This window comes from Cydia fagiglandana, chromosome Z (genome assembly GCF_963556715.1).
Source record: "Cydia fagiglandana chromosome Z, ilCydFagi1.1, whole genome shotgun sequence".
Classification (NCBI taxonomy): Eukaryota; Metazoa; Arthropoda; class Insecta; order Lepidoptera; family Tortricidae; genus Cydia; species Cydia fagiglandana.
This window is the reverse complement of record NC_085959.1, coordinates 14,167,993-14,191,573: the sequence shown is the minus strand read 5'-3', so window position 1 is coordinate 14,191,573 and position 23,581 is coordinate 14,167,993. Positions and strand designations below refer to the sequence as shown.

The 23,581-nt window shown below is 36.5% G+C and overlaps 1 protein-coding gene across 1 annotated transcript in view; it reads right to left on the bottom strand.

Annotated features, from left to right (window-relative positions):
• The window catches only part of LOC134678670 (SCY1-like protein 2), a 132,696-nt gene that overhangs the window by 52,339 nt on the left and 56,776 nt on the right, over nucleotides 1-23,581 (bottom strand). Inside the window, exon 3 of the mRNA XM_063537316.1 lies at nucleotides 7,087-7,311. Within this exon, the coding sequence (XP_063393386.1) occupies nucleotides 7,087-7,311 (225 nt within the window). The remainder of the gene's footprint in view (nucleotides 1-7,086; nucleotides 7,312-23,581) is intronic.

Below are 23,581 nucleotides of genomic sequence, written 5' to 3'. Positions count from 1 at the left end.
GAGTCTGTGCGGAAAGAGAAGAGTCGTGGAATGTATGGGGCCCAATACATTTCACGACTCTTCTCTTTCCGAACAAACTCTATCTATCGAGCCCGTTGACTAATAATGGCTTCCTGCAGTCAGGTTATTCGACGGCGTCAACAGCTTAATTATGCCGGAAACCGGTATGTTAGGGGATAAATTGTAGGAACGAAACTTATTCCTACTCACATTCATTTATTTTAGTTGATCTAAGAATCAAAACAAATTATATACACGATAAAGTAGCTCTTTATAGGTACCTATAGTTTCTTTGTTTAGACTTCAAAATATAGACAAAAACGTTTCAAAAATTCAAGAATTATTACAAGGACTATTTACAATAGAAAATAAAGTACAAGTAAAATGACCGCACTCAGTAGAAATACCGGGATGTGATGCAACTTTGTACTATATTCGAAAATATTACCGCAATGCCAATTAATAAACAATCTCCTTTCCACGTGCAGATCTTGCTATTCACAGAAATAAGTTAAAAATAGTGCGGCAACTTTTATCAGACCCGTTTACTTCAATTCAATTCTCGACTCCAGCTCACGGCGGGCATCACTAACAAGTGATGTGCAGTCAAAGGAGACCATTTATCTAGGCACTCTCATTACATGAAGGAGAACTCGCTTTTAGTGCAAACTTCGGTACTTATTGACGTTAAGCCCATTGAAAAGGCCTTTCATGATGCACTGATTTCCTACTATTGGCAACAATTTAGCAAGTAATTAGTGGAAACTGTAGTGGTTTAGCCCTTAGGCTACGCCGCTTGGCACAATTGTTCCTGGTAACTATAATTCGAACAAGGTTCGAACAGACTTTGATAGCTCAATTATAGCGTCTTGGCAGTTATTAAAGCGTTACATTCAAAAGGCGTGCTGCAGACGCCTTGCTGTTGCAGCGTTACCGCTGCAGCGTTAATGCACTGTGTTACTGTGTTGATGCAATGCGGCTACGACAGCAACGCAGTAACGACGAGGCCTAGTAATAAATACAACCTAGTCAAATTTTCATGAGCACGATAAACGACTTTTCAATTCATCTCGTGCGGTATTTTTTTCGCATGAATAATAAACGACTTTATTGTCGCCTAAGATCGCATATTAAACCTCGACAGAGCTCTTAACATAGATAATGGGGGCAATGATAAGAAGGAATTCAACAGAAATCATAGATATGATACGAGCAACTAAAGTTTTAATCATTTTAGTCTTCTACCTTTAAATAGGTTAAAATACTTGTTCTCTCCCCGTATGCACCGAAAACATTGTCTGCGATTTGTGAATTTTACTAGAGTACCTATTCAAATTTAGATGTAAAAAATAGAAAATTTATCTCTAATAAGTAATTGATGCGGATGGAAATTGAAAGACTTTATTCGAAAATTAAGGTTTTCCACGGTTACAGTATTTTGACGTCTGTTAATAGAGTTAGACCAAGAAAAATCTGCAGCGATTTTGATAGCCAATTTCATACAAGTTTGACGTTAAAACCAACACTTGCACTGCGTGGGCTATCTAAATCACTGCAGACTTTTTTTGGTCTAACTCTAGCGATAGACGTAAATCAATAAGTTAGGGAGTTTCTCTTAACATATTAATTAAAAACTACCAAGAGAAACTTTCGTAAAATAACCAGGAAACAAACCCCATCTAGTTAACTTATAGGTAAGTAGGTACCTAAAAGAAAGATATTTTAGTTTCGGAACTGTCCAAGCTAACTGTACGGAACACATTTGCTAGCAGAGACGGATTTCCTCGAGAGAGCCACGAACTAAGTCCTGCAAACTTATGCATGGAGAATACGGAACGTGTAAGTGAGCTCTTGTTATTCTGTGCACTTTTAATACATAAGAATTAAATATAGGTAAGTTATATTAATATTGATTCAATTACTGGCATTTTGGATTTACATTCATAACATAATCTTTTGAATAGAATAGAATAGAATAGAATAGAATGTTTTTATTCGTGACAAAACTTATAGATAAAACAACAGGTAATACTATCATGGTCACGAAATGGTCCCGACTCAGCAGGTGCTAGCCTAAAGGCTAGCGCTGGTCTTCCGTCGGGGCCATGGACTATTACGTCTAAATTATAAAAGAACACATTATGACTATAATATTATATAATAAAACTAAAATTACAGTTAATATGACAGTTAAAATGAGTGGCGGTTGTAGAAGAGACGAAAAGCAGTAATACTAGGAATGCGTCAAGGGTGCTTAAATGTAGCTAGTCTCAAGTTTGAGGCACTCTTCGTTTAATTGGTGTTTGAGCATAAACTTTTTTAAAGTTGATTTGAAACTGTGAATGCTTTGCAGGTTCCTAATAGGAGGAGGGATGTTGTTCCAACACTTAGTGGCTGCGTAACGAAAACTGCCGCGGAAGGCTGCTGATGTGTGTCTATGAGTTAGAAGTTGAGTCGCAGATCGCCGACCCCCGCGTGACTCGGAAATGGACAGCTTCTCGTACAAATAAGTAGGAGCCTGAAGGTTTATTACACCAAAGAGCAAAGAAGCAAGGTGCAGCTTACGGCGGTGGTGCATTTTTAGAATGTTGTGCTGATTAAGGAAAGGTGATACGTGGCCCCGCAATGGAATGCAGAAACAGAAGCGAGCACAGGCGTTTTGGACACGTTGTATAAGTCTTTTGGATTTACAAAGAAGTCTTGGTCCAAATACCGCATCCAAATAATTTAATTTTGATAAAATAAGTGACTCAACTAACCTAACACGCAGTATTTCATTGATGAAAGGTCTAATTTTGTACAACACTTTTAGTTTGTAAAAACACCTCCTTACTACATCAGAAGTATGCTTCTCAAAGCGAAGGCCACTATCCATCAAAAGACCCAGGTTCCGAGCCTCATAGACTTGCTCGATCGGCTCGTCTAATAATGTGACTTTCAAAGTAGGAGTTAAACCAGCCAACTGGTGTTTGCTTCCAAAGATTAGATATTTCGTTTTGTTCGGGTTAAGTAGCAGGCAGTTATCTGAAGCCCATGATGCAATATTACTGAGATCAGAGTTGAGTTTAGCTATAGCATCATCAATATAAGGTGGTTTGCATGAGATGTACACTTGAACATCATCTGCATAGATGTGGTACTTACAGTGTGTGATGCGTGAGCCGATGTCAGCAGAGTATAAAATAAATAGGATCGGGCCAAGGATAGAGCCTTGGGGGACTCCCCTGGTTAATTCAATAGGATCTGAGGTGGATGTAGAACCATCACATTTAATTTTTACATATTGGCTGCGCATATTAAGGTAACTATCAAACCATCTTACAGTTTTGCTATCAAAACCATAATATGTCAATTTAGACAGAAGAAGATCAATATTTAGGCTGTCAAAAGCCCTAGAAAAATCAAGTAGAACCAACAGAGTGCACATGCCCTTATCTTGCGAGCACAGTACACTATCTGTAACATCCAGTAAAGCTGTAGTTGTACTTCTACCCCTTCGGAAACCTGACTGAACATCTGGAAGTATATTGTTGGCCTCAAGATACTTAGTGAGCTGAGTGCACACAGCCTTTTCCAATATTTTTGATATGCAGGGTAAAATGCTGATTGGTCTAAGGTCTCTAAGCTCAGACGGATTAGAGGTTTTTGGCAGTGGTTGCACAATAGCCAGCTTCCAGACATTAGGAAATGTAGATGTCAAAATTGAGGTATTAATTATTTTAGTAAGCAAATCAGTAGTGTGTGGTAGAGTCAAAACAAGCATTTTTAGGTTAACACCGTCAGATCCCTCGGCATTCGACTTTAAATTTCGAACAATTTTTAACATTTGCTCTGAGCTAATAGTTTCTAAATGGAAAATAGAGTCACAAAACCTGTGGTACTCAAGGTAAGTCAATATAGATATGGGCAATCTTGATGTACTTGGTAATGTTAAAAAATGTTTGTTTATAGTGGTAGGATCATTGAAGTATGAAGGTATTTCTGTGTTTTTAATTGGTAGCAGGGTAGATTTTAGACTTTTCCATAGTATCTTGGAATTATGAATTTTATTATTTATGTTATGATTTATGTATGTTAACTTCTCATTGAATAAAGCTTTGTTTAGAATCGATTTAAGGTCCTTGTAATACTTCTTTTTACTCTCAGTCCGGTTTTTGTGGTAATCAGCTGCTGCCCTGTCTCTTAACCGCATCATGAGCTTAATCGTATCAGTGATCCAGGGGTAAGAAGACCCTTTAACAATAATAGACTTAGAAGGAGCATGGCAGTCAAAAACAAAAATGACAGATTGGTAAAAAGCTGCAACCATCGCATGAATATCATCTAATTGCGACACCAAGTCCCACCTCACACACCCCAAGTCCGCATCTAGCTTATCAAGGTCAATGTTTTTGAAAGGCCTGTAAATTAGGTAAAGTGGTCTAGGTTTTTCAAGTTTAATTAAGAACTCGCAGAGAACAAGGCAGTGGCCATAGAGTGATCCTACATGGTCTATGGTTATATTTTTTTCTTTCATGTCAGTACAGACTACATCAATTAAGGTCTGGCTGGTTTCAGTAAAGTGAGTTGGCTGAGTATCTAATTGAGAAAGGTTAAAACTATTTAAAAATGAATTTAATTTTGTAACTTTTGCGTCAATATGGCCAAGTAAATCTATATTGAAGTACCACAAAATGTAGGTACTCTAAAAAAGAGATGCTTTAATGCCTCAGATGATGATGATGATAAAATCCGTTTAGAGAACGTTGCATTAATAATTGTATGGAAATTAGGTATTATCGTGAGGAATTAATCAGTCTTCCTTCAGTCGCAGACCGTCTTTTTCTAAAAAACGTTAGCGTTCTCGTCGTAACTTAGTTTGCGGACCGTACAAGCAAAATCAAAGGCAAATTTCGTTATTGTGATCGAGTTTGAATCGTTACTGAAACTGGCAGCGAGATATTGACTTTTCATCGGAGCGGAATTGAATTTTTCATCGTTTTCACCTTTACTACAATAAAGTTTACGTAAAAATATATAGGTGCTACTGCATATCTACGAGGGTACACTCAACGTTTTTAGAACAGAGAAAACTGTAGAAAAATCAATCAGTCAATCTTTATCTTGATATTTTATTTTTTTCTGACCACGAATATAAATTTGCTTTAGAATCGAATCACCCTGCAACCCACACGGATCTTTTTCTATGGCGATTTTGAGTCCACTGAAGTTTTGTCATGTTTTGTATAGGATTCTTGGGGTGCGCATCGAGACTATAGTTTTTTTACGCTTAAATACACGGTGTAACATGAGGAAACCGAATAATTTTAACCACGCGTTTCTGTGGTCAAAAGAAGTAAAAAATATAATCAGTTTAGGTCAATTTAGCCAAGAAACAATTCTTTTTGGATTGTTTTTTCAATTTTTTGAATGTTTTTGTACATAAAAAATAAATATTATTGGTAAACTTGTGACTTAAAATTTATTTTTGCATTTTTTTTTCGTAAAACCTACTTTTTGCAAATTGTTACTTGTGACTTTTTGACATCTATCAATAAGGATATTTAGACTACGTCCTATAGCAGCAACATCACCATCAAATAGGCCTTTTACACTATGTAACAATAAAAACTTGTTTTTTTTTTAATTAATATTATCTCTGAAACTAGGTGAATTTCAAAAATTACACTAAACTATGTATATGTCGCAGTAAGATAGATAAAGCCGTTATATAGTTATAACTCTAGGGATATAATTATATGACGTAACATAGTTATATGAAAGCGATTCATTACTATCTTACTAGGTATATAACTATAATACGGCTTTAGTTTAGTGATATAGTTATATTACTGGATTAAGTTTAGTGATATAGTTATATTACTGGATTGAGTTTAGTGAAATAACTGTAGGTAGGAGTGCAGCGGTGCAGCGGAGGTATAGTTATATCCCTAGGGATATAGTTATATGCCGTATAATACTTTTTAGCAATATTACGTAAAAGTACAGGTCGATTCACGAAAGCTGGTGCGAGATTTCTACTGAGTGACAGCTATTTTCATTGAAATTCTGTCAAATCTCGCGCCAGCATTCGTGAATCGATGGCAATGCCTCATAAACCCTTAAAAATAGCAGCATGAAAATATATATAATAGTTATCTTACTAGGAATATGATTATAATACGGCATATAACTATATCCCTAGGGATATAACTAAACCTCCGCCGCACTGCCGCACTCCTAATACCTACAATTACTATCTTACTAGGAATATTATTATAATACGTAGTTACGTACTATACGGCATATAACTATATCCCTAGGGATATAACTATACCTCCGCCGCACCGCTGCACTCCTACTTACAATTATTTCACTAAACTTAATCCAGTAATATAACTATATCACTAAACTAAAGCCGTATTATAGTTATATACCTAGTAAGATAGTAATGAATCGCTTTCCTATAACTATCTTACGTCATATAATTATATCCCTAGGGTTATAGCTATATAACGGCTATATCTATCTTACTGCGACATATACTTTAAAGTTACAGGCACAAATTAAAATTTTAGCTTTACCTCAATTTCTCTGAAAATTATACATATTTGTTTGATATTTTGCTCGTGATGTCACTGGGCTGTATCACTGGGTAAACTATGTGTTTAATGGCTCCTCTTCACGTTGGGCCAACGCCAACGCCAACGAGGGACGCATTTATGCGTTAGAGAGAGCAAGTGATATTGTTATCTCATTCTACCGCATGGCTGCGTCCCTCGTTGGCGTTGGCGTTGGCCCAACGTGAAGAGGAGCCTTTATACTAAATTAATATTGATTTGGTATACAGGGTTAACGATATATTTACAACTGAAATTAAATGGAAATCTGCATCCATAGCCTGTAGCCGCCTAGCATCTGGTGACACAGATAACGCTCGTTTGCCATCGTAGCGGTAAAAAAATCGATTCTAAGGGCTACCCCACACTAGCGTCTCCCGAGAGTCGGCGACCAGTCCACTCTATGACTGCTACTCGACGCAACGTTTAAACGTCATTCAAAAGACGCTAGTATAGGGTTGCTCTAAACATGCGTGAGCAGACTTACATGCCAGGCGAGTATGTTGTGCAGGCTGGCAAGTACGTGTTCAGAGGCAAAGGCAATGGTGTTGTGGCCCTCTTCCAGCGAGTGGATGATCTGCAGCATCTTCGGGTGGCGCAGCTTCTCAAGCAGGGCTACGCATGCTCGGAGGCGGTCGAGCATACTCTCCTTGCGTTTCGGTTTGTATAGTTTCTCAGCAATCCGCTTATCGAATATGAAGACTGAACATTCCTGAAACAATAATACTCATTAGGAAATTAAACGCCATGTTTAATCGGCTTGTTTAGCGCGGCGTGACGAAGACACTTGTAAAGAATGGCGAGAGTGAGCATCAAATAGGGATTCGTGGTAACGAAGGGATGCCTTAGTAATAGATCTGATAATAGACTTTAAAAAACCTGAAATATATACAATATTTCTTTATAATTTCAGGAAATCGAAGTGGAAAATGGAGTGTTGAACTCAACTACTTCGGAAAAAATAGGTTCGCTCCTAGTTGTAGTTGTACAATTTACATTCTTTTTAATTGTACCCCGTTCTATCGCCTACGGGGAAACGTTTGTAGTGTTTATCCTGCGACGCGAAGGGACTTATACGCGAAAGCTTTTGCTCTAGCGGATAAGGGGTTGGTAGACTCACAAGATAAGTAGTAGTAGTAGTAGGCAGTACATTATTAAACCCTTGTATATTTACTATGAAACCTTTGCAACGCTTAAGATTACATCATTCGCTTGCTCGGGTATCAACTTTAAGCCCCTTGTTCCAAAACTAATTTTCTATTATACTTTATTTATCTTACTATTACACTTATTGTTTATTTGGTTAGACTGAGGCAAGTGAAAAGCTATTAAAAGCTACAAAATCTAACTATTTATTAGTATATTTTTTGTTCGATAGCTCTAATAAATTAGTAAGTAAGTACCTTTTTTTCCAACTTATTACACTTACGGATCATAAAATAAGATTTTTAACCACTACGTTATTGCAGTAGGTATGTGTACTTCTGTAGGTATATGTACTTATATATTTCACTAACGATGCAAAGTACTGCCCATAGTTAACAATGCCTTCTTTATGCCCGTGAACTCTTCGAGTCGACACTTCTGCATTCAATTTGTTTGTCACTTACCTAACTCAAACCATTTAGAAATCTGCAAAATTGTTATCGGTCTATAAAGCGCTTTTTATTGACCCATCAAGTACGTAAACGACCTAATGGCACTCAAATCGGTACGTTAGCTTTGCGGCAGAAAGGGAATAGGCAGTCTTGTTAAATTTTATTCTCATAGCTTCTTCTGGTGCCGTCTAAACTTTGACCGTTGATCGGATTACATGGGACCGTCGGATGAGGGTGTACACAAACGTTTATTGTGTACAGCTTCCTCTAACGTTGAGGAAATCCTTGGAAGAAGCTTTCGCCTCTCAGTGTTTCGTAGACGTGTTTAGGTGTCGTATTTATATACAATGTGAATTGGCATTAAATACGTTCACTGGCCTAAGCTGGTCGCGCTTTTATCGTCATCGGCATCGTGAGCTTCATTTGCTAATATTGTCTGCAAATTATCTAGGTTTTTTGTTGGCTAATAAGGTTTCCTAGTTGGCTATGGTCTCTACGATGTGGACTCTTAAGTAATGGAAAAAAATGTTGTTAAGAATCACGGCAATCAATTTCTTGCAGCCAGTCTCGTATATGGTAACTTTGTTTTATTACAGTAACTCCATTTTATAAATAACATAGATATTTATGGATTAGTACAATTTATGATATGATAGTCACTAAAATATATTTTAGTATTTATTGAAAACTGCAATTGTATTCTTGTATTATTTACAAACTTTGATACGGAAGCCACTAAACTAATTGTTGGCATTTATTTTGAACTACAATTGCATTCTTGTGTTATTTAAGTATGTAAGTACAATAAGTTAAGTTTGATATTATAAGAAAAATTAGTATAGTTAAATTATTAATGAAAAGGGACAACTACAATAATTACTGAATAAATTGGGTTAAGTATTTTCATCTTAGATAGGTACTTTATTTTTTATACAAATAGGTTTCGAGAGTATAATTTTACAATTTAGTAAGTACAAAATGAAAATCAAATGTACATTTACATGTTTAAAATAAGTTTATTAAATATGATGCACCATGCAAAGTTTTCAAGAACCTATGAATATTAGTCAGCTAATTGGTACTTAGAGGGTTATTAAAATAATAAATAAGTGATGATTTTTAAAGCCGGTAAAAAAAGTTATCCGACGGTACCGCTAGTGGCACTCTGCGATGTCCCTTTAAACTTTGTCACTAAGTTCAAGTACCTGGGTCACTGGGTCACTGACGACCTGAGTGATGATATTGATATTGAGCGAGAGCGTAGGTCGTTGGCTGTCCAATGTAACATGTTGGCCCGCAGGTTTGCAAAATGTACTGTACAAGTAAAGACTATTTACCTACACTTTTCAAAGCGTACTGTCAGTAATTCTACACATGCAGCCTGTGGACCAACTATACGCAGAAGGCATTGATTATAATTTCCCTTAACATAATAATATAAATAATGTCTGCACTGAAACTCATGTAAGGCATTGAGGCGGCCGACCCCTAAATTTCATTCGAGGTCGTAGGGGTGGGCACGCGGCGATTGGTCCAAAGGGGAGGAGCGGGTAGGGGGAGGGGTGAGGCTCTGTGGACCCAGGACGCGGGTCGGTCAAGCCGGGGTCGTGGACACTTGTAGCTTCTGGTATTCGAACATGGTTTCATTTTATCCTCAATAGACCGTTCTAATCGTAGCGTCATCATTATCGTGATGTTATAAAATATAATATCGTTTTAATCTAGGAGAAACATATGTTTTAATCATCTGCGATTGGAGTAGCGTTTTATTTTATTTTTCAACACACTTGCTCGTAACGTGGAAGTTATTGAACCACTTTTAGGCTAGTAATCCTAGATACCTACCAAACACGCATGTTTTTTCATTATATGTAATGTCACTTGTATGTAATGTCAGGCGTGTCTCACTCCGCGATTTCATCGCTTTGCTACATGTAGCCAGAGATATATATAACTCCGTATAAGATAAATAAAGTCTAAGAAAAAAACGTGCCTCGGATGTCAAGCAAAAGTCACTCTCGAATAGATGGCGCCATATACCTTTGGCCTATTGTCGTTTAGATGGCGTTGGCGACACCGTTTGATATTTAACAATTTTAACACGTATCAGTGAAAGAACATGGGTCAGTGTGGAACAATAAAAATTAATAATCATATATCCGTAAACATATTTTAATTCATTTATACATTTTCAATTTTATTTTAAGTTTTAATCGTGTGTCGATAGATGGCAGTAAATGTACCGTGACTACAAAATTTACTTTGACAGGACCCCTCTATACTATCTATTCTTTTTGATGTAGCTAAAAGTACATCTGTTCCACCCCAATTTTGGGGAAAGCCATAAACCGCGCGTAGCGCTGTCGCCACCTAGCGGCCATATCTGTGCTGATCGTAACAGACGCGTTTTGTTAGAGAGTGAGTCTTCTGTACTTACCTAGTACTATTATTTATTCTGTGGTAATTTATGGAGCCTTCTTAATTTGGTCGAGTAATACATTTTTTTTAAACCAACTTTGAGGTGGTTTTCAAAGTTCAAAGAGGTTTTATCTCGTCAAACATAATTTAAGGATTAAATTCTCTCGTAAATTACATTCACGAATAAACAACATTTTATCGATTTGGTTTTGCATGTTTTTAGTAGTAGAAAACATTAAAATTGACGCTGCCAGTATTAATACTTAATAGAGGCAAGAGCCGAGAATGATAGCCATTTAAGAATAAGAATAAGAATAAGAATAAGAATGGTTTATTGCCACATACATGAAAATAACATAGAGTTAGAATTACTTACATAATAAAATACAACCGTTAAATTATCAAATTATACAGAGCAAAAGGTGAGAAGATTTTTGTATTAGGCAAAGGGTTCCAGTCTCAGCGTGTGCCAGGCCTAGATGCCCGGCGCTGGTTTTCAGACCGGTCCCAGACTAAGGACGGTCGGAGAATGTTACATAATTTATGACAAATTCAGTACTTTGGTGCTCGTTTAAAATTTTACTACTAACATTTAAAATTTTACTACTAACATTTCGAATGTATTTAACATTACCTATTGATTTTAGCAGATAAGTTACAAGTTAACAGTAATACATTAAAAAATATTAAAGAGTTGAATTGACATGAGAGAAAAAATAATACGCTTGCTTACATTGTACACTTAGAAGTAACAGTCATACTATATTGCAACACTGGATTTATAATAAATGGAAAATAATATTATGAGAATACACATGCTCGCGATTATGTTTGTATGTCGGCGTGTGTGTGTGTGTGTGTGTGTGTGTGTGTGTGTGTGTGCGTGTGTGTGTGTGTGTGTGTGTGTGTGTGTGTGTGTGTGTATAATATATATATTTATATATATATATGCCTGTGTGTGGAGGCGGGGATTGTACGTTTGTCTATGTGTATGTGATGTGTGGACACTTACGTGGTTAAAAACTTTAGTAGGGAGGGAAAGTTCCACTCTGTTTGTCTAATAAGTGAGCGTGTACTAAACATTTGTATTTAAACAGCGGCATAGGCTCACGGAGAGGTGGAGGCAAGTCATTCCACACTTTGGCAGCAGCATTTACCATCAAAATCGGGTGAAAAAATCACCAAAAACGCCCAGCGCCTAGTGTTCCTTGGAAAACGTATTTTGAGCTTACTTCAATGAACTGGCGAATAAGTGCTTACAAGCCCAGTATGTACACTTTGGTGCAATTATTTGATGGTAAAACTGTAAGCCACCAGTTTGAAACTAGTACTTTTACTGTTTCGTCAATTCATATTTCATTAATATACAAATGTTGTTTTTCCTCGCAAGTGTGTTGATAAACATCGTATGAAACGCATGTGCAGTGTTCATTACAAACATTGGCTTAAATACCTACTATTTGCACAATATCGTCTCGCGTGTCATAACGTAGCACACTTGTACGTACAGTCACGCTCCGCGATTGTTGCGCCATTTAGGGTCCTAGTTAAATTGGTTGTCAATACTTACGCTATAGAATTTCCAATTTAGCAAGAACCCTAAATGGCATAACATTCCCGTGTGGTGACTGTACTTGTACTTGTATCACATTATACCTACTATTTTCATTAATACATGAAAACTAATTATAATTATACTAACTCTAATCGGTTTGCATATATTAATGGTTCTTTAAAAAAACTGCTAAATTTACATTTATTTTTAGTATAATATTCAATATTCTCTCGCACACTCTCTATTAACAATACCTGTAGATATCAATTACCTAGTTTAAATTAACATCTCGTATGAAAAATATTACAGAATTGCAGGCCAATATTTTTTATTTTTGTTGTAATTAAAAATGATTTCTCGAATTAAGATGAAAATACACATTTGTGTATATATATTATCTCTAAGAATTCTGCCCGTCCGTTACCTTCCGCCCACCTTGTACAAATTAAAGGCGCCTAAACTCCACCTCGCACAACGATGAGTGTTCAAAAGCGGATCTTGTTATACGCTCAGAAGAGGATTTGAGGTCGCATAAATAATGTTAAGGTTAAATTCCAGATCTACCTTCCATTGCCGCATTATCCCGGATATTGTCAAATCAAAATGGTTGATAAATTGTAAATGATGGGTAGCCTGCAATTTGTTAGGTTAGGCCAAGGGCAATGCGGTTGGGATCGCCACTGCATACGTGCAAGTGCGCGCGGCGCGGCACACAGCACGGATATAGTTATCGTTCGATCTGGAACATAACATAACGACGATTTTTGCTCATTCAAAGGAGCATTCCACGAAATTGTCTACCGTTGTCCCGTACAAACGCGAAGTTTCTGAAGATTTAAAGGTATAAGAGATTCCTTTTCTATGACAAATGGTCAAAAATATGCACAGAAAAATAATCGCCTGCTTTAAATGCCGAGAAAAAAGTCGCAACACAGGAAATAAAATGCGTTTGTACGAGACAGCCCGTGGAATGCTCCAAAGTATATGATAGTAGGTACCACCTTTATTTCTAGTTAACACTGTGATATCACGAATCGTGTTGTGTTCTCTTTCTCGACATTAAGTGACAGAGATTGAGTGGTAGCACTTACTAACTAGTCTAACTACCGCCGCCAAGGGCGTTAGTTTTTCTCATATCGTGCCTACTTTATTTTATTTTATTACACTAGCGACAGTATAGCGACACACCCCGGCTTCGCACGGGTTAAAAAATTATACACCTAGAACTTCCTCAAGAATCACTCTATTGATAGATGAAAACCACATAAAAATCCGTTAAGTAGTTTTTGAGTTTATCGCGAACATAAAAAACACACAAACAGACATATGCGGCGAGGGACTTTGTTTTATAAGGTGTAGTGATTTTACACATAACAGTTTTAGCAAAGAGAATTTGTACTAGAGGAATATTGTCAAAGTAAATTATGTAGTCAGTACATTTACTGCAATCTTTCGACACAAATAATTAACACTTAGAACGCCATTTCTCTTTGATCCTTGTTTTTTCACTGATATGTGATTGATAAATTTGTTGAACGTCATAAAGTATCTACTCGAGAGTAGGCCAAAAGTATGGCGCTATCGCTCATTATTTCTCTAGTATACATTCTCTTTGGTATTAGCAAAATGCAAAAAATAAATTAGTTTTATAACAAATGTGATCTTAGTTTCTACTCTGACACAGTGAAAAGAGAAATAAATATATAGATAACATTTTATTGGAGTACGAAGTGTTCGAAGACTGCAATAGAATAAAATGAAGAAATACTGAATTTTCAGTCAAGATATAAATTAAGCCAAGTCAACAAATCATTATTTATATATTATGTATGCTAAACTTCTAAAACTATACCTATGATAAAGCCGTTAAGTGTCGTTAACTGATACATGCATTACCTAGTCACCTACCTACCTCGTTAAGCGCGTTGATATGCCTTACGCCATAAACTGAAGTTTAACATTACCCACCTACCGACAACAGTGCGGCAAACTTTAAAACCAGGTACATACTGCTTACACAAACTTAGTGTTTATTTGCTGACTTTATAATTATACTTAACACGTTTCGAATAAACGTAAGGAAAATTCTTGCATTTAAAATTTGGAATATTATTATTGATATGTACTGTACATATGACAGAATAACAAATAATTATGAAAACTTCGTCAATATCATTATATTCATACTGCTATCTATACTGTAGAAATTTCTTTTGGCAGTCTGTGACGTAGTATGTGGCCACTTCTGACAAAAATGTGAGCCCGTATAATATATACTCGATTTAAATATTTGGTATTAAAAAGGCATTTAGAGGATAGGTACATAACCGCAGTCCGCAGTCGCCTAATGGTGTAGGTATAGTCGTTCACAGAAATAGCTCCAGTCCAATTTGATGTCATCTAGCCTCAGAGTGTACCGCATTTGGCAATCCTATTAATGGATTGATTGAAAACTGCAACCAATATCTGTTATCGCCCCGTCAGCCCTGCATACGAGTACTGACAATTCGAAAATAATTACTCTACCTAATAAACACTGATTTAGAGATAGGCAATTGACGTCACCAAAGCTTTCTTAATAGAGGGAGCTAGATATAAAAATATAAATACAAAGATATTCCTTGTTCTTTTCAAAGTTGCAATTTGTCAGTTAAAAACAAACTGGAGACGTAGGTAGGTGTTTAGAGTCCATTAAGCAAATAAGATTTAGGTACCTATAAACATACCGTTGGTGTTGTGACTACGGCATTTATGAGGTTCCCGGTAAACTATAAGTAGCTTATTTTATATAAAACTGAATGCCTCATTGTTTGTTTACAGGAACCCCTTTATCCTTACATCTAGCGCGCGATAAAAATAACTGGTTTTATTTATTGAATTCTTTATTGCGTCCTAGAGTTTCTCAAGCAGGATGGGATTTTATTATATTCTACAATAATCAGACAGGTAAAAGCGTAATATTCAAGGGTAGTATTCATAATTTGTTTATCGAAAAATACTGAGAATAGATAAAGTAAATAAACGCAAATAGATCAAGTACGATTGTTTACTCGTAAAAACAGGCTTGAGGTGGTTTAAAAGGAAATAATAAAATAAATACAGTATTTAAGGCGCAAACAGTAATTATTTAGGAAAATGTTACGTAAAGATTGTAAGCAGAGACTCAACTACGTACCAAATAACACCATCATAATATTATGTATACATACGCTCACACTAAATTAACGTTACAGTTAGTATTTACTCGGGAATCCAAAGTATTTACAACTATTCCTCATTAGAAAGGCTTAGTAGCGTGTATTATATAAAACGTTCGTAGTTTGCAGAAAGTAAAGAACGTACCTATATAGATTAAACAAGAAATATGTATAGTACATATAATAATGGATTTAGCAGAAGTATAGGTCTGAACTTTTAACTGAGGCGGTTAGTAAGAAGTTAGAATCGGCCCAAGAAAAGTCTGCAGCGGATTTGATAGCCTACGCAGTGCAAGTGTTATTTCAAATGTCAAACTTCTATGAAATTATGACGTATAAATAACACTTGCATGGCGTGGGCTATCAAATCCGCTACAGACTTTTCTTGGACCGACTCTAGTATGGACATTTATAGACACGGGATGGTTGAAGGTTTGGCTGCATAAATAATAAAAAACTAATATTTGTATCGGTAAACTGATTTTAGTTCTAAAACTTAAGAGAGCTACCTTCTAATAGAAAATCTATTTTTTTACCTACCGCCTAGGATAAGTGGTAGACCTATACTCGTAATATTCTTAAGTCTCAATCAACTTAACTGGCAGCAAAATGCATTAAAACTAATATTGAGTAAATGTGATGTTCTTAACCCTTTGAACGCTATATGTCATAAACACAAACATCACTCGAACGCCAAGATTCCGGGCGCAAGGGACCTAATGTAAACCCTACTCGAAAGTGTGAAGATTTTTTTGACAGCGTCCGCCATAACACCTATAGTTTGTCCTTAGCGCTGTGGGCACGACTAGTGATGACACCTTATAGGTTTTCTAGGCGTTCAAAAAGTTAAGGGGCCCACTGATTAACAGTCCACCGGACGGTATCGGCCTGTCAGTTAGAACAAAATTTTGACAGTTCCGAACAACTGACAGGCCAATACCGTCCGGCGAACTGATAATCAGTGGGTCCCTTTACAACGCTGGGGCCCATGCACATGAAAGCTTTGCAGTTGCCTCAAGACGAGCTGCGGCTCAAAGTGCTTCCTTTAAAAAACCATCCAATAGATGAGTATACAAATCTTGTAGGTACGAATTTTAATTGAAACAATTCTGTTTTTCGCATATTCAAAAATTACAAACATAATCGGAATCGCCTTGAAACTGTCTCTTTTATGATCAATAATTCCCACATAACAAACCACGGGTCTATTTAGACATAATATATGTCTGTGGGATGTACCATACTAAATTCTTGTAGTCGAGATAGGAAGTCTCGCGAAGCATCGACATGTGCCAGGAAACAACCAGACAATAATGTTACGCCGCGCTGAGTCAATAACTTTAGTGTCTTCCTTCCTTCCATTACGTTTCGCATTCAGTTGACATTTCAAATTCTCAGTTGGTGCTAGTTCAAAAACTATTTGAGCAATGAAATACCAGGAAATCATATTTTAAGGATTTGAGAAAATAATGTATTTAGATAGATCAAAAAACCGAAGTATTTGTACGCATCTTTAGAAATAATCAGTAATAAATAGAAAAAAGTATGCAAAAATAGAAGGAACATAGAGTCGGACCAAGAAAAGTCTGCAGCGGGTTTGATAGCCCACGCAGTGCAAGTTATATTTTAAACTTGAAACTTCTATGAAGTTATGACGTATAAATAACACTCGCACTGCGTGGGCTATCAAATCCGCTGCAGACTTTTCTTGGTCCGACTCTAGTTAAGGAGCTGTAGTTATTACGAGTAATTGATTCCATTTAGAGGGAGAGCTAACTACGGAAATAGGTTTGCAATTTATAGAGCAACGAAATCCCTCTAGTTAGTATGCCGTACTATCATTATTAATTCGGGCGCCTGGCAGCTGTCCAGCGGTGGGTATGACACCGCAAGTGGTTGGGTAACAAAAGGGTTGTAAAAACAATTGTAGTATAATAATTATTTTCCTGACTTATACTGTGTGTCATTGCAGCTGTCAAATAAATGATTTATCTATCTATCATACATACCTATAATATACATAGCCTACGAGTCCTAATCGCTTATTTAATTCAGTATGTACCTATTGGAAAATAAATATGTTTATGATTATGATGACTAACGTATAAATTCATAACCGTCTGACAATTATATAAATCCAGACGTCGTTATCGCAGTGGATAGGCAATAACGATTTGACAGTACTAAGGTGACAATCAACACTTTTAACACGTGAAACGTATATTTATATCTACATGCATACATGTTTGACATTTATTTTTTCTCTAATAAATATAAATCATGTGATTTACTACTGTGTACTAAGCAAAATGCAAATGAAAATTAAACTTCAAAAAAGCTGTAGTCATATTTTCAAAGTAGATCGTATTATTAAATGGACTGTTTTTTTGGGAGAACCTCTTAACGTGAAGAATACATAGCCGTCATATTTCTTATTATTTCCCGTGGTGTTCGCTTGCCTCTAGCAGAAATACAGACTAACACAAATAATTGTGTTATTCTGTGAGGAAAGAGAAGACTCGTGAGTCGTGAAGTATAAGGAAACCAACACATTCTAAGACACTTCTTTTTCCCCACACTCTACAAGTGTTACATAGAAACCACTTACAAACGAGTTAATTCCAAAAATTAAGCACTGATGTTACTAATTATATTCAATGCTTTATTAAGAGAAATGGTATCAAAAATTGTAGGTATAGGAACCATTTTGTCACTGAAGACGCATACCCTAGTGTGGTTATAAATAACCAATTATCTGGTCGTGTTGCTCCGACGATTACACACATAAGTATGGCATCGAATTCCGTACACCATTGTCGTGACGTCGTCGACATGCTCCGCCGTAAGGCCATAATTGATTACTTACTTAATTTAGCTAAATTAATTTATTTGTTTCGCTATATAAGTTTATATATTTAGCTAAATTAATTCAGCTACGTAAGTTCCTCCTTTTATGATGGTTGGTAGGAGGTTAGAACATTGTAATTTAATTTTTACCATGTATTTATAAATACGCCTGGACAAATAGGTAATGCAGGTGACATGGGGCCAAATTCGACATGTGCAACTGTCAGATTTCGCATCCACGTCAAATCAACAGATGATTTTATTCCATACTGAGTGTTGATTCCATCAACGGTGGATAATATCATTTGGTACAACCAAAACTCAACTCTAAACTAAGAGTGGTTCGGTTTGGTTTTCTTGTCACCCTAACTGTGCATTGTTAATGTCAAATTTTGACATTGTATGTATTTGAGAACTTATGATTTTTCCCACATCAACGGGAGATCAACACGATACGTCAAAAGTCGCTTGTCGAATAGGGGTCCTGTAGTCAAACTGCATCATCCATATGCAGTCTAACGTAATCCATTTGATATTAACCACGGACGGACCCAGACTTCACAATCTACATATTTGAAACAAAGCTTTTACTAAGTCACCAGTGCCACCACACTCAGACGCTATTTCACTTCCAATATCTGGGAGACCGAGTTTTGTTCAGAAAACATATTATTATAATAGATCGATTTTTCGTCCCCGGAAAACCCCCATACAGCAAATTTCATCGAAATCATTAGAGCCGTTTATATAAATATACAAGAACTGCTCGTTTAAAGGTATTAAGATATTTATGGTACTACACCATGAGCCGCACTATTCAATTATATTAAGACATAAGTGATGATGTAAGCATGGTATAATAATATACTCCGAATGGTACTCTCTTCCGACCACGTGACTGACATAAGGCTACGTCATCATGCGACAGCGCTATGCGCTATCTAAATGCAATAGCGCTATATAAAGTGGCAATGCTATTGTGACGTAGGCTTGTGTCACTCTAGGAACAGAAGATCATGTTTTATTAGACTATGGATGTAAGCATCTTTTTATACGACTACATCATTCGATGCAGATTACAACTAAAAAATGTGATCTGTTCAACTAAAAAATGTGAAATGTGAAATGTCAATCGTTCGTCATATTGCTCATAGGTACCTCCGGTGGTTATTACAGTAGTGCCACAACCAGAAACCGCAACAATGTGATATCCGGTAGGAAATACTCTACAGTGTCCTTAATTGTCGGACAAAAAAGAGACAATTTTTGTTTTTCTGTGTGTGTGGCCAAGGTAAGTAATCTGTGGCGCAAATCCTAGAATAGAATATTGCATTGTTTTTCATTCAGTTACTCTCGATCCATCAATTTTGTAACCAGATCCGTAAAATCTGATATGGGATCACAGATAACAGTCGCAAAGTCACATTGTATTTTGTGTGTGCTGTTCATGTGGGGCAGTGTACATAAAGTGGATTTTTTTGTAACAAAAATCATTTGTGAGTGTGTCAATCAGTTTGAGATCTGTGAGATGCTGAGTATCAACATTATAATTGTGACAGTTTTTGAGTTATGATTTTAAAAACTTATTTGTGATATATTTGAAGGAATTTAAATTATTTAGATTTGCGTTACGGCGTAAAGAACTAAAACTGGTTATCATAACACAAGTTTCAGGAATTTCAGGATGTCGTTTTAAAATGAGAGCCTATATAAGAGCCGATACAGACGGACTCCGACCCGACCGCAATTTGTATGGGAACTGCACGCCAACTGCAACGGATCTTAGTCGGATTGCAGTCCGTCTGTACCGGCCCTAACCTCGTTGTGGTGGCACCGGCGGCGCGGCGGCGGCTAGTTTCTTGTTACGCTACGTCTTACGTAGGCGAACAACGCGCGAACGCGGCGCGGCGCGGCGCGGCGAAATCAATCCTTTGATGCCCATAGAAGTGTCCTACGTAAGCGATCTCGTTGCGAACGCGGTGCGGCGCGATTTGCACGCGAATGTCAGGCGGCGCGGCGCGGCGCGGCGCGGCGGCGGCCGCTTTCGCCGCGCCGCGCCGCGCTGCGTTCGCGCGTTGTTCGCCTACGTAAGACGTAGCGTCACTTGATTGCCTTAGTATTTCATTGAATGTGCAATTGTTTAAGCTCCTACTATCTGTCAGCGTGATTCGATCACAAAGCTATTTTATTTAGTATTTTTCTAATAGCTTGGGTACATTGACAGCCAGCATTATCTTAATACATAATTATATTCATTTCAACTATTGATAGCTGTCACTGTATGTAAATAATACTATAACAAGTACAGTCATTCAATGGGTTGTGTTTACAGCCATGCACGGTTTAATTAAAATGAAACACGTTTAGTTGAAATTTATAATTCCGGAACAACATTTTCACAGAGCCACCGACGAGCACACCGGACAACCGCTTTAATAACATTACGTACTTTATTACAATGTGCCGGGACTTAGTTGTGGTTGCTTTAATTTTACGTTCGTAGTTTCATACGACGTTTAAATTTATTGCACAACTGGTGCTTTGCTAGTTGTGCACTATGTTATTTGTCCGCTGCGATCTTGACATTTTTATTAATTGAAAAACGCTTTATAAAAATTAGTACCTAACTATTGCTTATGGAAGCAGAAATGATCGTATTAGATTCATAATTGTTACATATTTGACATGACTTATTTTTAAAACATGTTTTCCAATTAAAGGACACAACAAGATTGTTTTCATTTTTTCTAAACTAAAAAAATCGCACTATAGGGTCAAAAATGTTTTTTATGCAAACTGAGGTATAGCTAAAAACAAGAACATTTAGTTAGTACTAATGTAAATGTGTTTTAGGACAATCATTATATTATGGTAAAAGAGTGGTAAGACTACAGGGCATTAGGGCTATTATCTATATATTAGGACAAAACGGGTAGGGCGAGTTTAGGACAAAAGTTGTTTGAGATTTCCAGTGGTAATGCCATCATTAAGAGCCAACAGGAGTGGTCATTTCTCCATACAAACGTACTCGACTGTTTTCTCCGTGGGTTTTGATGCTAGAGCAATGTTTTTTTCAACACAGACTAATATTGTCAATATCTGTGTCGGACCGTTTTGCTTTTTTTGATATTTTTGGTTTTTATGGTTCTAGAGCCCTTCAAAAATGGCCAAAATGGCCTAATTGACTATGCCGCATGAGAGGCATAGTATTCAAAACTGATATCAATTAGCCAAAAAAGCAAAACGGTCCGACACAGATAATTTCATAATCAAATAGATTTCTAAGTTTGGTTAGGATTGGTTAAGTTTTGGAGGAGGAAACAGTCGAGTACGAAACCTTATTATCGATTATTGAGAGTTTTACGCGGGATTTTTCGCCTTGTCCTTATTGCACTAGTTGTAGGAGCCGCTTCCGTTAGCAGAAAAAAGTTTTCCTCCATAGAAAAATCAGGGACACACATTTTTGTATGGAAGAAATTTTGTTTCCGCTGCGTTACCGTACAAAATGTAATTCTTATCTGATCGAGTTGTTACTTTTAATGTGTTAATTCAATAATTATGTATCTAATAATGCCCCTGTAAACAAAAAAGTAAAAATATCAACATGGTTTCTGAAAAATCGATTTTTCTTTGCAGGCTAGGGACACGAAATCAGTGTTCTAAAAGTTGATTCACCCATTTAGGTACCTAATATATTTAAAACTCAGCTCCTGTATCGTCTTAAAGCCAAATTTCTATAAAAGTACTCTGATTATTCTAAGTAGGTAAATAGAATGGGGTAGTTTACTTATTTAAGTTACGTACATCTTAAAAATATTAAATTACTACCTACCAGAAAGCAGAGGTGTAGGGTTAGAGCCGGCGTAGCTTCATTTTGACGTTCATAAGCGCCTTGTAATAGTTACCTATATGCCTCCTAATATCTGTCAGCAGTGTTGCCAACTTGGCATAATTGATGCCAGATCTGGCATATTTCCACTTGCTTTGGCACCAAAATTTTCCATTTGGCATCTGGCATATTTTTTAGCATAATTTAGTCTAAGCCAAGTTTGCACCAACTTGGCAGCAACAATATGCGCCATCGCCTTATGTGGTTCATATTTTCATATGAATTTTGACTTTTGTGGACGGATGGACGTCGACGGACTATATAAAGTTGGTCAAGCAGATCTTGTCAGTAGAAAAAGGCGCCAGATTTGAAAAATGTATGTGTTTTAAGTATCTAATTTCAAGTTGACATTTTAGCATTTTTTTTAGCATATTTCAAAAAACTTTGGCATAATCTAGACATTAGTCTAGCATGTTTTAAAAATCCGAGTTGGCAACACTGTCTGTAAGTTGAGACGACCTCAATATCAACAATAGTTAAACGTTACGTTTCCTGGTCGAAATAGCAATATATCTTAAATCTTATAACATATCAAATAATAAACATAACACATGAAATAGAATATATCTTATAACATAATTTATTTTGTGAAGCATGCATGCGTTATAAAGACGCCATAGTAGCTTTCACGCTGAAAAAAGTCTATTAACCAGTTAGTTAATAGCATTAGGCCATAAAAAGGCTGGACGAGAGAGTAAAGAAAGTATTAACCCTGTACGAGATCATAAAATAAAAGCTTTATACAGTACAGCTGGTTTGTGGCTACAAATTGGCAGAATGGGTGTTGTGTTAGTAAAAAACTTAAGGGGTGCTACTTACTATACTCTGTATCTTAAGGTACTTAAATAAAAGTAAACAAATAATTGGTACATTTTCGAGTAGATATAACATTTATTGATTAACCAACTAAATACAACCACCTGGATCTGTCACTGGACGACCTGACTTTAAGCTACCTATATTATTTGATCATGTAATGTTTTCATCTACCCTCAACTGGCTTAAGAAGCTATTTGAGGGTAGATTTTGTTTACTCTTTTACCTAAAAATACAGAATATAGTCAAGTCTTTTGTATATTACACAAATTTTCGCACGAATTTAACTAGTTCTTATAATACGATTCATGAACGATCACGTTTTTTAAGTTGTATCGGTGTAAGCTTACGGAAAGTGTGCGATCTATTTCCACCGGCAACAGTGCAGCAGCAAAATCTCAATCCGAATGTAATCTATACTTTGCAATTTAATCGTTGTAGTGATGAGTGAAGTGCAGCTGTTTTGCCTTAACCTCCTGCTCGTCTTTCGCTTTAAGAACTTTATAACTAAATGTAGGATCAAGACTACATGGACTTTACTTTGAGCTTATTATCATTTGTTGATCTGACACCTGTTAACATTCTAATGAATTGATTCGCTTTATTGTGCCGGGCTACGTTTTTAACCATTTTCTAATAAGGATGATGACTGTACGACAATC